Source organism: Balaenoptera borealis, assembly GCF_965194805.1.
Source record: "Balaenoptera borealis genome assembly, chromosome: 20".
Taxonomy (NCBI): domain Eukaryota; kingdom Metazoa; phylum Chordata; class Mammalia; order Artiodactyla; family Balaenopteridae; genus Balaenoptera; species Balaenoptera borealis.
Genome location: NC_138879.1, coordinates 7467826 through 7484525, shown reverse-complemented (window position 1 = coordinate 7484525; position 16700 = coordinate 7467826). Strand labels below are relative to the sequence as shown.

Below are 16700 nucleotides of genomic sequence, written 5' to 3'. Positions count from 1 at the left end.
GGCGTGGGGACCCCAGGCTAGTTACGAGAGGCCCAGGGGGTCTTGCTGGGAATGAGGAAGGGAGTGATTTGGATGTGGGGAGAGAACAGAGGTCAGTTAATTGAGGGGAACAGGGAGGAGCTGGACACCCAGGGCCCGAGAAGCCTGGGGAAGCAGGAAGTTTCCACGAGGCCCCTCTGCCTGTGCTCCGGCTGCCTCCCAAGGTGGGGTGCCCTTCCCATCCCCTGGTTCCCCCTCCCTCCGACTCCTAACAGCCTTTTAAGACGTGGTTCCCCCCACTGCAGCCGCAGGTCCGCGTGGACAGGGACCCCTCCAGGCTGGTTTAGGGTTTAGGTACAGTTCCAGGACCCCAGAGCATAGAAGGTATCTGACCTCCCTTAAAGAAAGCAGCCCCTGGGGCACAGGAGGCGCTCAGCCCCAGGGGTCTCCTGCTGTGGACTTCCAAGGCACACAACGACCCCGATCAGCCCTCCGCCCAGGACAGCGGGCCCGGGTTCCAGGGCCGGCCCTCCAGCCAGAGACCCCAACCGTCTCCAGCTCAGGTTCAAGCTAGGAGGCTGACCAAAGTGGGGTGTCCTCCCCTACCTCCTGAGCTCAGCATCCAGCCTACGTGGCACTGCCCCCACCCTGCTACCTGGCTCAGGTGACCTCTGCCAAGGGAAGAGAGAACAATGAACTCTTTTGACAGAGAGTTGGGAAAGGAGAGATTTCTAGGAGCCGCCAAACTGCAACATTAGCCTGGTGTGGGAGAGAAAGCCCATCTGTCTCACGCCGGCTCCAGGACCCCATTTCAGGTTCCTGGAAGGGAGAGAGCAAAGGTGGTTTGTCTGAGAGCGAGGGGGCCCTTCGTCCTGCCCCCAGCAAGGGGGGACCCTGTCCAAGATCGAGGGCTGAGGAGTCCCTAGCACTTGCTGGGGGGCAGGAAGGAAGGCTGCCCAGGGGCACAGGGTGGGAGGGTGTGCAGGGGGTGGGCTGGGGGACAGGGAGGCACTGCCCCGTACTGGGTGTGGCCAGCCCAGATTCCTGGCGGTGGCAGCAACCTGGCCCTCCCTGTGCGGCTGTCACCTGACACCAGGGGCCCAGCCATGCAAAAGCCAAGACCAAACCGCCTGGCCCTGGACGGGGCAGCTGGTCAGGAACACACTGTTTGTTCAGGGCCTAGGGTGGGGGAGGGTGGCCCAGGCAGGAAGGGCGGCCAGCGGGTTTCACCAGGGGAGGCAGGGCCTCGAGGGTATTTTCAAGGAAGGGGTTTTAATTTAACATGAGCTTACATCCCCTTGTCCCCTCGGAGTCACTTCCTCCCTCCTGAAGGGCCCAGTGGGTCCCGCAGTCCCCTCATTTGGTCCTCAGTGGCCCTGCTGGCACTGCCAGCTGACCTCTCTGTCTTCCCAACAGGCCTGAGGACCCGGCACCCGGCACAGGTGAAGAGACAGAAGGCCGCACCCTGAGGCCACACGGCTGTGGGCAGATGGAACCGGCAGCCGCATCCCCAGCCAGTGCCCCCTCCAGGTAACTCAGGCTGTGCGAGCCTGGAGGCCTCAGTTTCCTCACCTGCAGAGTGGGAACAGCGCCCACCTGTGAGTCGTCAGGAGGCTGAGGCAGACCCTGTAGGGCATCAGCTGTGTGTGGGCGCCATTCAAAGCAATTTAACTCACTCAGCCCACCAATCTGGGTGTAGGGGTGATTATAACGCCCACTTTACAGATGAGGAAACCGAGGAGCAGAGAGGTTAAGTAACGTTTCTGCAGTCACTCATTGAGGAAGCAGCACAGCTGGCATCTAGACCCAGGCCGCCTGGCTTCAGAGTCCCCGCCCCAACCACTGCACCACCTGGCCCCTTTGCTGCTTGGCATGGAGCCCTTGGTGAACCGGAGCTGCCCCTCGGACAATCAGTCGCCAGCAGGGGGTTCAGAGCATCTGTCCACAGACACAGCTCCTTCCCAGGTACCGAAGCCGAAGAAACAGGACATGCCGCTCTCGGCCGCCGGGGGCCATGTCCCTGCTCTCTCTGAGGCACCTCGCTTGGTGTGGGTGTCAAGGAGTTTGGCCAGAAGGTACTGGAGGGAGAGGCCCAGCCGGTGTCTGAAAGCCTCTTGGACTGGCCTATGATGGCGCCACCGTCCCACCTCCCAGCTCACTGCCCTGCAGACCGGCGCTTCCGGGATGGACACTGCCTGCTTCCCCAGACGTGAGGCTCAGAGCTCCAGCTCTGTATATCCCACTGTCTGCTGGGACCCACCCTCACCCGAGGGTGCCAAGATTCTCCAAACTGAACCTCGAGCCAGATAACATTCACAGAGCTGTGCTGATACTGGAACCACCAGCCACTTAGGCCCTTCAACTCATACATTAACTCGTTTAATCCGCACACCCACACTGTGGGGTGGCTTCTGTTACCCTCTTCACTTAGAGATGAGTAACTTGTCCAAGGTCACCCAGCTGGTGAACCCAGGCAGTCAGGTGCCGAGGCTGGCGCCACTCACCCCTGGGCAAGAAGACTGCCTCTCGATAAGTGGACGATCACCATTGCTGCTGTTCTGTCCAAATCGAACGTATCTCTTTCCTCAACCCTGCTCCTCGCCCCCCCTGGGCTCCCCAACCCAGTGGGCGGCACCACTGCCCAGCCAGGATGCAGGACACCCACCTCCCTTCCCTCCTACACTCCGTCTATCACCAGGTCTCATGAACCTCTCGCCCTAAACAGCTCTCAACCAGGGGCTATTTTACTGGCCAGGGGACACTGGGCAGTGCCTGGAACATTTTCGGTTGTCACGTCTTGGGGAGGCAGGGCCAGGGATGCTGCTAAACAGCCCCACAACCCAGTGGGCCCCAAAGGTCAACGGTCAAGCCCTGCGCCCCACCCCCACTGCTGGGCCCCAGTCAGTCAATGCAACGTCTCCTAAGTGCTCTGAGCTTACCTGCTGACTGAAAGGTAGGGGGAAAAAAAAAAAAAAAAAAAAGGTCTCTGCTCAAAACTCACCAGGTTCCGGAGTGTCAGACCCAGATTCCCAGGTTCCAGCCTCCCTTGACCCTACAGCTGACCTCACAGCCAGGGGGCCGGGGCAGGGCTGGCGTGGGTAGGACCACCCAGGCTCCCAAACCTTCCAGGATCTGGACTCACCCTCCAAGCCCAACCCTTCGGGCTCCACCATTCACCCAGAACCTAGATGAGATAAGTCTAAGCCCCTCCCCTCCCCAACACCCCCCCCCCAAGACGTTCCCCTCCCAGGAAGTGGAATTTTAGACCGTCAGCCCCCTTCCTTCCACCAGACTATAAATGTCCTGGAGGGCAAAGGTCTTGTCTGAGATTCCCAAAGCCCCAGTGCTGGGCTGTGCAGGTACTCAATGCATGCTTCTTGGAAGTGAATGGGAGGAAGAAGGAATTCCAGGAGCCTCCCCTCCCCCTCCCCAGCCAGGCCTGGGGGTGGGGCAGTCCAGTTTGGGGGCACGGGGCGGGGGGTGGGGGGGGGGGAATGATTCTTCTGCCCCAGCCCCACCCCAGCCCCACCCTGATGCTGCACAGTTGGAACTTGGGGCGGGGGTTCATCCCTCTTCACTGAGCCTGTCTATCCGGTTTCCACTGGAATTGGCCACCTTTTTGGGGTGTGAGATCCCAGCATCATCAGAGGCAACGGAAGGCGACAGGGGTCACCCAGCCGCCGTGGCGGATGCTGAGGTTCTGAGACCCACACCCAACACCCATGGGCTGCTCCCTTGGAAGTGAGAATGGCAGGCCGCCGGGGCCCAGAGGTGCCCCATTCATAACATATGCACACCCACATCCCAAGGTCCAAAAGCCGTACCCACAGCTTCCTTCCCCCAGTGGGAGGAGGTATTCACATAGGGAAGCCCTGATCCCAGACGCAGCAGCCTCACAGCCTCAGGTCAAGAAAATCAGAGGAAACCGGCAGAGCAGGTTGGGACCCTGACTCGCCTCGAACAAGCCCCTGGGAGCTCTCTCTCCCTGGGAGGCAGGCAGCCCCTGAAAACAGCACCTGACACTCCTGGACCACTGTGCCTAGCACTTCAATGATCTAATTCCGTGCAATCCTCATAGCAAGCCTGTGCAGTGGGTGATGGGCGCAGGGTCATCCAACTTCTAAGTGGCTAGGCTGGATTTGAAGCCCACCCGTCAGCATGTCCTGGAGGGGTCCTGGGACCCCTGAGGGGAAGAGCATCTCGCTGCTCCCCTTCCTGCAGCCCACCTTCCAGGGTGGAGGGAAGCTCAGGCATGGAGGCCAAGGGCCTAGATCAAAGCAGAGGTGAGAGGAGCTAATGACCCCGAACCGGCTGCAGATTGCTAGGTGGCCTCGGAGCTCATAAGCCACCCTGTGTTCCTTCCCCTTTACAGGCCAGCCCCCAGGGAAGCCCCATGATCGTGGGTAAGAGGACACCCGCTTGGGGGGCCTTAGGAGCAGGTGTGGAGTTGGGGTGGTCAAATGCCAACCCCGGCACCTTCTCCCAGGTGCCTCTCCCCACTCACCCAGGCCTAGAGCCGGCCAGAAGGAATCCTGTGTTCTGCCTGCAGGGAAAGCTGTGTTTTCCTTTGGGGGTAATTTGAGGAGGGAGGGAACGCCATGGCCTGGGCCCCAGGGCTCCAAGGAAACTACCATCACAGGAACATTGTTATACTTTGCAGGGTTCAAAGCACTTTCACCTTTCCCGGCCCTAGGCCTCCTCCATAACCCCGTGAGGAGGGAGGCAGGACAGGTTGTTTTATCCCCATTTTACAGGTGGGGAAACCTAGGCTGGAAGAGGCGGGGTGACCTGCAGAGGTCACACAGCCAGCGAGAGACACGGGACAAGGAGAGCTGACTCCTGGGCACCCTGTCACCCTTTCCCAGGAAAGCCTCTAACCAGACCCCATTTCCAAAATCCAATTCCCAGGAGGCATAGCAGGCAGTGCCAAGTAAGTACCTTAGTCCAGGTAAAAGCGACCCCAGCGCCAGCCCCAGCCTGTGGGGAGGGTGATATCTTTTGTTTGTTTGTTGGGCCACGCAGCGCAGCTCGCGGAATGTTAGTTCTCCAACCAGGGATCGAACCCGCGCCCTCGGCAGTGAGAGCGTGGTGTCCTAACCACTGGACTGCCATGGGATTCCCTGGGAGCGTGACAGCTACGTGCCTGCCATAAACGCGCGGCTGGCCCTCCACTCCCCTTACCTTGTTAAACTGGAAGAGGTCCCGCTTGAGCCTCTCCCTCGCAGGGTCATGTCCCGGCCTCAGGAACCTCCTCATCTTGCTGCGCACGGGCCCCCTGGGGAAAGGGGGGCAGCTGCTGAGCACCGGGGAAAGGAGGCCCGGCGCCCCAGAGCCCGACCCGGCGCCCAGCTTAGGCAGCCTCTCCCCAAGCACGGCAGGCAGCCGCCCCCGGGCCGGGCCAGCTTCACCCTCGGCTTCCCCACGCCTCACGCCCCATCCGTGGAGCGCGGTTCCCCGACAGGAAACCGGAGGGAGCTCTGGACCTGGAGGCCGGAGCTGGTTAATGCTCTGACGCTTGCTCCCGGCCACCTGTGGCCTAATAAAGCCAACAGGAGAAGCTGGGGGAGGAAGCCATTTAGCCCAGCTTTATGGGAACAAGGAGGGCCAGAGGCCCTGAGGTTTTAAAGCTTAATTGTTAACCTGTTTTCTGAAAAACCATAAAACTCTGGCTAAACAGAAAGGGAAACTTCACAAGCCTCTGTCTCCAGAGCCCGCTGGAAGGTGGGAATGCAAAGGCTGTCCACCTGGGCTCCCAGATCAGAACCCCCGATGGGGGAGGGGAAATGCCCCCACAACTCCAGGCCAGGGCCCAGTAGAACTCCCTCGGGGGGGTCAGCACACCTGGGCAGGTTCTTCCTTCTAACTTCAGGGAAGGCTCTCCAGCGACTCTGGGCTTAGGCTGCTCCCACCCGCCACAGCCGTCCGGAACCCGAGTGAGTGAGGTGCAGAGCACACAGTCGGGGGGTGCTGGCCCATCCCACCCCACAGCCGGGGCCCACGGTGGAGCTGGGTCCACCCCCACGGCTGCTGGGGGTCTCTCTCTGGAAGCCCAGGCTTCCAGGCTGCCCCACCTCCCACCCTCAGCTCTGGCTCTCCAGTTCCAGCTCCCCTGGGCTCTGATGGGGTGTGCTCAGAAAGGCTCCCTTTCCCATGGGCCCAGTGGAGACTAATCAGGAGAAGAAATCTGCTCCCAATAAAGAAACCAGCTCAAGGCCCCAAAACTGTCCTCCCACCATAGAATGCATTCCCAATCCAAGGGGAACTATTTCTGGCTCATCCTTGGGGGAAGGGGGTGGGATCACATGTGCTCCAGCTTCCGGCTTCCAGGAGCACAACCTCCCACTGACCACAGGACACCAAGGCCCGTCCTCGGAAACACAGGGGCTCAGGCCCACCCTGGAAATGGCTCCATTCACGCCTGACACTATAAGGGAAGGAGGCAGAGCCAGTCCCTGCCCTGGAGGAGCTTACTCTGGGGTAGGGGCAGGTAAAGACGGGACAGTGCACAGTGCCGAGTGCCCTCACGGGGAGGCACAGGGGCACCCGGCCCAGCCTGGGAGGCAGGGGAGTGTCCTACGGGAGAAGAAGGTAGTTAAGCTGAGACCGGAAGGATGCCCTGAAGTTTCTGGCTTCTTGAAAGGTGACAAAAATTCACCATCAGGCCAAGACTTTGCAGATGAATGGACCCTGGCAGGCACACGCGTGGCAGAGTTGGAGGGACTTTCTGGCAGAGACGCACATCCCAGGGCAATCCAAACATCTCCAGCTGGGAACAGGCGGAGACCAGCCCTCAGAGCGCCTCACCTTCTGGGGACACCAAAAAGGCCACCACTTGTGAGAGGGTTGGAGAGCAGAGGTCTGTGCCTTCACATTTTGGGGAGCCAGAGCAGAACGGAGAGCCCCACTTCTCCAAGGAACAGCAGGTGGGCGGGAAACTCCCAGGTGCTCACTTGACCCGAGGCCCCGCAGGGGGTTCAGGGAACAAACACGGGAAAGTCCCGGAGGCTCCTGGGCCTGGGAGTGAAAACAGACTTGGGGCCTGCAGCGACCTCGTCCTCCTGGACAAACAGCTGGGCTGGTGGCCTCGCATTCCAGCCATGGGGGAGGGTAGCGCCAGCTCATCAATCTGCCACCCCGGGCTCCTGGCGATGCCCCCTCTCCCTCTCTCGGCCCAGGTCACTGGGTCAGAAGCCAGAGGAAGCTGGGAGGGACGCCCTGGAGGAGGAAACGGGCCTGCAGACTCCAGGGAGAGGCCACCCTGGGCTCTGCCCCGGGGACCCTCTCAGGCTGCAGGGTGGGGACAAGAGGGCACAGGGCCATCTGTGCCAAGGACCCACACAGGCTCAAGGGTGACACCGCACAGTCCCAGGGGCAGACGTGCAGGTAGGAGGGAGGGAGACAGGATGCGGAGCTGGGTGGGAGAAAGCCCCACTCGGGGAGGGCGGGCGGGCACTCCATCCACCCGCTGCCCCTTGGAGCCCCTGCTGCCTACCAGGCACTGAACCAAACCTTTGTGCGTTAGAACAAGGTGCACCTAAACCTCATCCTGGATGTTCGTTCTCCTTCCAGAAGCCTCCCTGGAAGGTGAGTGGAATATCCCTACTTGGCAGACATGGAAAGAAGACCACAGAGGCCGGGCAACTCATCCAAGTCACTAAGAAGGTACCAACAGAACCCAGATTTGACCCCAGGTGTGGCAAATTCCCCAATCTTAGGGCTCTGGGAGGCAGCAAAGGATGCACCGACAGGACAGAGGATGCCTAGTTACAGCCGTGCAGTTCAAAGGCGCAGACACATGCAGACACACACACTCCCACATGCCTTCAGCTCAGAGCCAAGCAAGCAGTGTGGGTCCTGGCCTCTGGTGAGGTCTGGCTGGGCAGGGCCGGGGGGCCTTGCCTGGACCTGCCACTCATTCCAGCCGGGGGCTGGAACACCACTGGCCTGGGGTGTCGGAGCCAGGACCTTCAGCGTAGCTCCCAGTACAGAAAAACTGCCCACGTCAAGGCATAAAAAAGTGCCATCCCTTCTTGAAGGCGGACAGGTCTGGGACCGGCTGGACTTACCTCCAAGCAAACCCTCAGCTCCACTCACCCCAGGCAAGAGGTTCTCTGCGGAGAAGCTTCAGGAACCTGGGCCTGGAGCTTCCTGATGTGGAACAGATCCTACCTACTCAACCCACTCCTGAGGGGGGCAGGGAGACGTAAGGGAAAGAGGCCAGGGCTTGGGACCCACAGCCAGGGCTCAAGCACCACAGCTCGGCTCCTCCAAGCTGGGTGGCAGCCCCCCGAGGTCCAGAGAGCTTGTCTGCTGTGAACAGTGGGAGCAATGCCAAAAGCCAGAGCCTGGCACGGAGCAAACACTGTCTGAGGACTGGGCATACAACCGTGACAGACAAACAAGATCCTCTAGTTCACCAAGCTTACATCCTTGCAGGGGAGCGCATGACTAAGAGGTACACAAATCAGTCAGCGGAATGGTTTCAGAGAAAGCTCAGAGCCTACAAGGAAATAAGGGAAGATGCTCAGATGCAGTGACCAGGCTTTGGTGGTCGGAAGGACTCAGTGAACCTTCCCGGGTCTGGGTCCGCGCGTTTGCCGTTCCTTCTGCCTGGGGCTCTTTTCCTCCAAATACTCACGAGCCTCCCTCCCTCGCCTCCACGCCAACGTGTGTGCACGCTGAATGAATGAACAGAGGTGATAACACCTCCACCCAGTCCTGAATGGTAGGAAGTGGTCAGCCACGGGAGGACTCAGGGCAGGGCATGTCAGGCAGCTGGAGCAGGCTTCCGTGTGCCACAAGGGGCTGGGCGCAGGCAGCAAGGAGGGATGACAGGGGTCGGAAGGGGGGCCTGGTGGGCCACAACAAAGAGCTTCAGTTTGACCCTACTGGGAACCCCCTGACAGTCCTGGGCAGGGGCCTGATGTGGTCCGCCCTCCCCTCCCCGACCCCATGTCCCCCTCTGCTTGGCCCTGTGTCCATCTCCTCAGCCCCCACACCAGCCCCATTCACTGTGGTCTCCGTGCTTTTGTCTCCACGTTTCTCTCTGAAATAACCTTGCCCCTCAAGCAGCATACAAAAAATCACCTTCCCAAAATCGTCTCCCCCTGAACCCATCTGGACCACGCTCACCGTGCTCCCTCGGCGCTTGACTGTGCCTTACGCTAAAATGATGCCTAAAACCACTGTGGACTCGGGCACTCGTCTAGCTCTGTGGATGGTCTCCCCCACCTTGTCGTGCTGGTCACTAAGCTGCTAGGAAAAATCAGAAGCAACCTAAGCGGCCAACAACAGGGGGCAGGTGAAGGGTGCTCAGCCCGACGATGGAAAGTGTACAGTCATGAAAAGGGCAGGAAACAATGGCCATGGAAACATATGTCCAATGTATCCAAGAGTCAGATAGAATCTATAAAAAATATTCACATAAGTCGACAACACAGCGGAAGGGTTATGGGATTACTGGTGATGCTTTTTCTTCACAGCGGAAGGGTTATGGGATTACTGGTGATGCTTTTTCTTCTTTCTGTTTATCTGCCTCCCAGGCAGGGGAAATAAGAGGATCACACGGGAGGGGCCCAGGTGGTGGTCAGGTGTGAGGGCGGCCCTGCGCTCACAGTTGGCACTCAGTCCTGTTGGGGGATCGCTCCTGCCACCGACCACCTCCCTGCCCCGCCCACAGCTATGGACACCAAATGGGCACAGAGGCAGGGAGTAGACAGGTGGGTGGAACCAGCTGTGTGACCTCAGGCTTCAGGGGCCCCAGGGTCCGGGGCGAAAGGATGTTACTACTTTACAGGCTGTGACCGGTGGGGCGGCTGTGAGCTTCAACAGGAAGGCCTGGGAGGGGCTGGCAAGCTCTCAGGTGCTGTTTGCTTCAATGCCGCTTCTACCGCGAGGGATGTGGGGGAAGAGAGTTCAGGGGCCCCCCAGGCTGAGGAGCCCCCCAAGTCTGACGCCAAGAAGGGTTTGAGGCAAAGACTGGGGAAGGAAGGAGCTCCAAGGGTCCTGGCTTCCTGCGCTGGGGGTGCCACCTGGCTAGAGCACAACCCGTGGCAGGGGGGCTTCCTGAGAAGAAACACCTTCTCCATCCCCTGAACTTCTAAAGATTGCCCAACCTCGGCCTCCATTCCTGTCCACTGCGCCCTCTGTCCGTGTCCAGACCTACCTCTGAGCCCCCCTCCCTGCTCTGCCAGGCTCTCTGGTCCCTCGGGGGCAGGCGCTTAGGGTACAAGGTTGGCCGGGCCATGAGGTTTCTGACCTGTGGCTGATTCGTACTCATTCTCCCCACAGGTCTGTGCCGCATGCGTGGAGCTGGCCTGAAGAGTCCCCTGCGGGCAGCTGACCTGGTGATTCCCTTCCCTCTCACTGCTCTAATCATCCAACACTGTTGCCCACCAGCGAAACATACCAGGGCCTAGAATTGGTCTCCCCACACCCTGATGCCCACCCTGGAAAAAAACAGGAGAGCTGCGTACCTGGCAACAGGCTAGCAAATTCACACCCTGTCTTCCCTTCCCATCCTCTGCTCAGACCCTGCGGCAGGGATGCACATAGACCCTGCCCCCACCCCTGCATCTCAGGAGCTCAGGGCAGAGACCAGTGGAGGCAGAGAAGAAATAAATGCAGGCGAGTGGGCTTGTCTCGGCTCCCCGCTCTAAGCAGCAGGTCTGATGGTGGCACAGGGAGGAAGAAGGGGGTCCCCAGAGCAGACGGCTCGTCCCACGCTGGCACTGTTTGGGGTGCCTGGGCTAACCTATCCCCAGGAGACCAAGGCTTGGCCAAGCTGCGTCAGCCTGTCCTGGAGGTGTGTGATGGGCCAGCCCCCTAGAAGGTCCCTCCGCAGCCTGGGCATTTCCACTGAGCTGCTAAGAGAGGCTACCTCCGGAAGCAGGACTCTGGACATCTCAGGCCCACGGGAGAGAAGGCTCTTGGAGCCACAGTAGCACCTGCTCGTGTTCACGATCTCCGGGAGCACGCACGGCACGAGGTGCAGTCCCAGGCTCCCCTCCGCTCGCGCTCCTCACAGCCGGCTGCTGCTAAGCTGCCCTCCCTCCCCCGACATCCTGCGTGTGGCTTTGGCCTCCTCCGTCTGCCGGGTGTGAGTACGCCCCTGCACCTCCCACGGCGGGGAGTGGTAAGAGAGGGCTGTAAGCAGCTGGGGCAGCTGCTGACCCTTGGGCACCTGTCCGTCCCAACTCAGATGCCCACGGCTGCTTTGCCAGCGCCTGAGTTATCCTGGGAAACCCAATCTCCCAGAGGCACCGGGCAGCCCCTGGCCAGCAGCTTAGCAACCAAACCTGGGCAGAAAGCGCACCTCTGTGGAGGTGGCACTAGAACACAGAGAGAGAGGGGGTGGGAACCACAGAATTGTTGTCGCTGCTGTTGTTAGGTAATAAAAGGGATTGAGAGGGACTGTGGCCAGATGCCACTTGAAGCACTTTACAAGCATCATCTCATGTAATTCTTACAATTACTTACGAAATAGCCAATTCTGAGAGCTACGGAGCCCGGGCAGTAAGAGTCCAAGTCCCAGTCTGAAAGCCAACCAGGCTGCAGACCGTCCGCTCAGTTCAAGCCTCCCTCCCAGGACAAAGGGGCTCGCCAACAGCAGGCTGGATGGGACCACCGGGGGTCAGCAGCCAGAGCCTGACCTGGCCCTCCACCCCCCACTGTCCATCCCTCGGAGCCACAGGCCAGTCCCACAACCCTGGGAGGGCCCTCCTGCCACCCCCAGGCTCTTCCTGCAGGGTGGAGCGGGAAGTCGAAATGCATGCATCCTCCCCACATCCCCATCCTGGGGGCCTCAGTCCCCTTCTGCAATCCAGCACCAGCCTCTCTCCAGGGAAGTGACAGATTGGATGTGGTCAAGCACAAGGAAAAGCAAAGCAGTTGTGGGGAGAACACTGACGACTTGCCCGGGGTGGGCGTGGGTGGGGGTGGGTAGGCTGCCTGTCTCATCCCATCAAGCTCCATCCCACGGCCTCCGACTTGCCTCAAAACTTGAACGGCTGACCCAAGCAGCTTCCAGGCTACGTCATCTCCAGGAGGGAGGGACCGGGCCCCGCCTGACCTGTCCATGGTTGTATCTCCAGTGCTTAGTGCCCTCACACCTGAGAGGCACCCACAATTTATTTAAAGAACTCCCTCACCTCCTGCGAGTCTGTGCTCAAATGTGACCTTTTTGATGAGGCCCATCCTGACCACTGTTTAAAGTTGCAACCTGCCCCCCTCCCGAGGGGTCTTGATCCCCGGCTTTAGTTCTTACTCTATAGCTCGTATTGCCTTTTAACAGATTATTTATTACCTACACTCATTTCCGGTCACTCACGCTTCCCATTCTTTAGAATTTGAGTCCTGTGATGGCAGAGACCTTTGCTTGGTGCAAGGATTATGCCTGGTGTCTAAACCACACCGCACATACAGAGGCACCAATAAATACCTGTTGAATAAATGAACAGCTGGGACTGAACGGGGATCAGTTAGGCGAAGGTGTTCTCCAGTCAGGAGCACTGGGCCGGGGCCCCACGGGGTCCTCAGGGAACTTCCCCGTCCTGTTCTCAAGTCTCTGACCAAGGCCAGGGCCATGTGTCTATCACGCCTGACATCCTGCTTGGGGATACCCTTACAGGTCCTGCCTCAGCCCCAGGCTCCAGGACACCCAGCTCCTTGGCAAGTAGATCCAACAATAACATTATTTACTAGAATCAAACAGTCCTGTGCCCAGTGCCTCTCATCAAACCCTGGGAACACCGAGTCCGGTGTCTCGAGAAAAGTCTCCCGTCTCTGCTGAATTCCTGAAGGGTAGAGTCAGGTACCTAGAAGCTTCCCTGTCCCCACGCCCAGAGGAGCCTCTCCTAGCTCAAGAATTCATTGTGGTTCCTGGGAAGGGGAAGGAGTGGAGTGACTCTTCAAAGGACCAATTTCCTCTGAGAGGCGGGGAGGGAAGGCCACCCCCAAGGCAGCTGGGCAAGCCCCACGGTGACAGGGCACAGGGAGAGGAGGCTTTCCCGGGGAACCCTAGGGAGCCAGGGCTGGAGAAGAGTGAACAGTACTGGTGGCCCTACTGGGGGACGCCCATCTTCCGTCCCATACCCCTACTTCTCCCTGAAAACTACTCCTGGGCAGGGGAAAACAAAGTTGCCAAACAGACCTGGCATGCCTCAGGAGACCCAGGAGGAGCCCTGATATGATATCGCCTGATGAGATAAGAAGGCCTCTCCGAGCTGAGTACTCAGGATAAGTGAGTCCAGGCAGCCAACCCAGGAGCAAGGGCCATTGGCTTCTCGGGCCTCCACCCGGGCCCCCGATTCAGGTGTCTCAAAAGCTGCCTCTGACACGTCAGGAAGGACCCTTCAGGGAACACCACATTGCCCCTGGAGACTCTTGCCAGGGATGCTCAATGTCTCCAATGCGGTAGATAGGGGGTCACAGACTGACGGCAGAGGAGCCAAACTTTCCAGCTCCGTGTAACATTTTCTCTAGGGGAGGGAGGGTCCTGGGGCCAGGAAGTCCTGGCAGGAGAGGATACCCCTTCCCTAAATGAGGTTGAAAGGAGGCACTATGGAGCTCACAGGAAATCTCCTTAATGACAACAGAGCAGCACAGGAATGTGCTACCCCAACCTATCCACCCACCAGGGTGCAGAATGTATACAGCCAAGCCTCCCCCTGAGCAGAAAGCAAAGCAGATTAGATTGTACACACACACTCCTCCTCCCAGGAAAGGTCTCCCAGCTGGGGTCTGGCCGTTAGGCCTCACTCCTGGCTTTCCCAAGGAGCAGCAGAAGTCCCAAGGGCCACTGGAACCCGAAGTGAGGTTAGGAGAGGCCACTGCCCTCTACCTCTGCTCTCCAAGGAGCAACATCCTCGTTCTAAAACTTCTGATCTCCAGAGGCTTTCAGAAATCAGGATTTCTGGACAGAGAAGCCAAATTCCCTCACAACCCGTCAGGCACATCCAAAAGGCCCAGGCATCTGCCCAAATTCCCACAAGTGACCACGCTTTTTATGCTTCGTGGAGACGCTAAGCCGCCCACCCTCACTTGGCACCAGCTATGTGCCAGGCCACACGTGTTTATGACATTTTTCATCCTCTCGTCAACAACTGTAAAAACAAGGCTTGCTGAGGTTTGGTTAAGTGACAGAGCCAGGGTCATCCAGCAAGAAACCGGCAAGGCACAATTCAAAACTACACCTGAGTCTGGAAAGACGCTAAAAAACTTAATGAGCACTATATCTGAGGAAAGACTGTGAGGCTCGAGGGAGAAGTTTTTTCCTGTCTCATTTTACACTTTCTAAAACACTTCATTTGCCCCAGTGGGCTCCTATTACCTTTTTTATTTTTTAAACCAATGGGGTCACCTGGGATTAAGGACCTTTTTCTTTCTTTTAATGCTATTGCGCATTAAAGCGCTACTAAGTACTAAGTTACTAAGTTATTAAAATTATATTAATCTGGAACTTCCCTGGTGGCGCAGTGGTTAAGAATCCACCTGCCAATGCAGGAGACACGGGTTCGATCCCTGGTCCGGGAAGATCCCACATGCCGCGGAGCAACTAAGCCCGTGCGCCACAACTACTGAGCCCGCGTGCCTATAGCCTGAGCTCCGCAACAAGAGAAGCCACTGCAATGAGAAGCCCGCGCACCGTAAGGAAGAGTAGCCACTGCTCGCCGCAACTAGAGAAAGCCCCCACACAGCAACAAAGACCCAATGCAGCCAAAAATAAATAAATAAATAAATAAAATAAATTTTTAAAAATTATATTAATCTGCTGCTAAAGGAGATACTCCATTGCCTCAGGGAAAAGTAGGGATGCAGGATGACCCCAGACCTTGGAAACACTGCCCAGTGGCTCCCACAGACAGTGGCCCAGTCTAACTTCAGAGAATAGGAGCAAGCACTGGTCAGAGCCCCCAGAGCTGGGTTTGAGCCCTCACTGACATAAGTGAGCACTGTGGGCAGATAGTTGAAGAAAACCAAATCTGAATCCCCTGTGCATAAAATAAAGAAGTTGGACCATTCCCATCCTTCAGCTCACAAAGACCCAGACTGTTCCTCAGAAGCCACTTCTGACCTTGGCTTCCCCTGGGCTGGGCCAGGGCTCTTCTGTACTGCTGCTCGGTTCCTCCCATCTGGGGTTTCCTGTCTCCCTGACACACTCCTCCCCTCCCTGCTCAGAATCCCCTCTGCAGCCTGACAGGACCTTGAGTTGTAAACTCTGCAGAGGCTCCCTAGAGCCCAGGTTAAGAGGCCCTGCATCTGGCACATGGATCCCCATGGGAACGGCGCCGAGTCTACGCCCCGCCCACTTCACCCAAAGCTCACCTGTCTCAGGTGAGAGCCTCTGGGGGCCACACCACAGCTCTCCTGGCTACAGTCAGTTCTCCCCACAGCCAAAGCTCGGTGTCCAGCCTGAGCAAACCAAGAGCAAACTTTGCACACTTTCTTTGGCAAGACGGAATTTTTCACTTCTTGCCAAGTCCCAGCGTCCCGCAGCGCAACCCCACCCCCGTGGTCTTGGAAAAGAGACTGGGTCTCCGTAACGTCCCCTAAAGGTATTCAAAGCCGCCTGAGGCGGAGAAAGGCCCCAAGACCCAAGTCCCTTCCGCGGGCTTCCTGTGTCCGGGGATTAGGAGGCACAAAGGGCCGGCAGGGAGAAGGCCCAGATGGCAAGAGCAGGGGCTAAGCCGCCAACGTAAAGCGCTCCGGTCCCCGCTCGCGGAGAGAGGGCCACTCTGGAGACGCGCGTCGCCTGCCTTTCCGGCCAGGCGCCTTACACGTGGGGCCCGAGACCCGGGGACTCCGTCTCCGCCCGCAGTGACCCTCGCACCCAGCCGGGCCAAGCACCTGTTTCCCTGCTCTCCAAAGCCAACACTATTGTGCAAACCCGAAACCCAAATTCTGTAATCGCGGGCGGGTCAGGCACAGAAAAGTTCCCAGCGGCACTTTCTACAGGTGTCTTTCTCCCAGACGAGCGGAGCGACGGGATCCGGAGCGAGGCGAGCGGATCTGCGCGCAGCCCACCACGCCCAGCCCGGAGAAGCCAGGGGTCCCGGCCCTCCCCTGCCTCCCCGCCCCGAGTGGCGGGCGCCCCAAGTGGCGGGCGCCCCGAGGGGGCGGGCTCGACTAGGTGGGTCCCGGCCCGCACCTCACCTGGAACTCCACTCCAGCTCCCGTCCGAGGCCTCCGCGTCCCTCGGCGCCGGCCGCCGGCTCCGCTTGCTCCGCCGCGGGCCCACGGGCTGCTGGGCGGCCGTCTCCTTCCTGCTCACCTCCAGCGCGGCGAGCAGGGGGCGGAGCCGCCGCTATTTACATAAAGGGTGAGCCGGCCGGGCCCACGGAACTCGGAGCGCAGGGCCCCAGCGGCCCGCCCCCCGGGCCTGGCCCCGCCCCCGGTAGCGCAAAGTCTTAGAGGCCGAGCGCAGCGCGGGCGCCCTCGGGGAGGGCGGGGGCCGTGCTCCGGCCAATCCGCGGCTCCGTGGACCGCGGGGGCGGGGCCGAGGCCTGCGTGAATATGCACGAGGCACTGCCAGCCCGCCCTCGGCCTCACCTGGGCGCACCTGACCGCAGGACGCCACGCCGCGCCCAGTGTCCCGCCGCCTCCCGGAGGAGGAAATAGTTCCCGGAACGCGCGGTGGCCCCGGGCCACCTCCTAAGCCCGGGGAGCGGTCCCTCCCACAACCTGGCCCCGAGCTGCCCCGGGGGGAGGGGCATAGCCCGGCA

At 59.5% G+C, this 16700-nt stretch overlaps 1 protein-coding gene and 1 long non-coding RNA gene across 7 annotated transcripts in view; one reads left to right on the top strand and one right to left on the bottom strand.

Annotated features, from left to right (window-relative positions):
• Positions 1–16327, bottom strand: part of LLGL2 (LLGL scribble cell polarity complex component 2) — a 33061-nt gene extending 16734 nt beyond the window's left edge. For 2 of the 5 annotated variants that reach the window (XR_014238365.1, XR_014238366.1), the window contains exons 1-2: positions 16132–16317; positions 5161–5254 (exon numbers count right to left, since the gene is read on the bottom strand). Coding sequence is in view for 3 of the 5 variants with exons in the window: in XM_082371709.1 (XP_082227835.1) it covers positions 5161–5235 (75 nt within the window). In the remaining 2 variants the exon portion in view is untranslated. Of the gene's footprint in view, positions 1–5160; positions 5255–16131 lie in introns of all 5 variants that reach the window. The other 3 variants (XM_082371709.1, XM_082371708.1, XM_082371707.1) reach the window with 3 other exon arrangements.
• Positions 5821–15296, top strand: LOC309618251. Of its 2 annotated transcripts, none has more exons than XR_014238372.1 (3): positions 5821–5912; positions 7549–7641; positions 10270–15296. It is a non-coding gene; the product is annotated as an uncharacterized lncRNA (long non-coding RNA). The 2 variants fall into 2 exon arrangements; XR_014238373.1 differs by lacking the exon at positions 5821–5912 and adding an exon at positions 6789–6902.
• Positions 16328–16700: the final 373 nt, after the last annotated feature.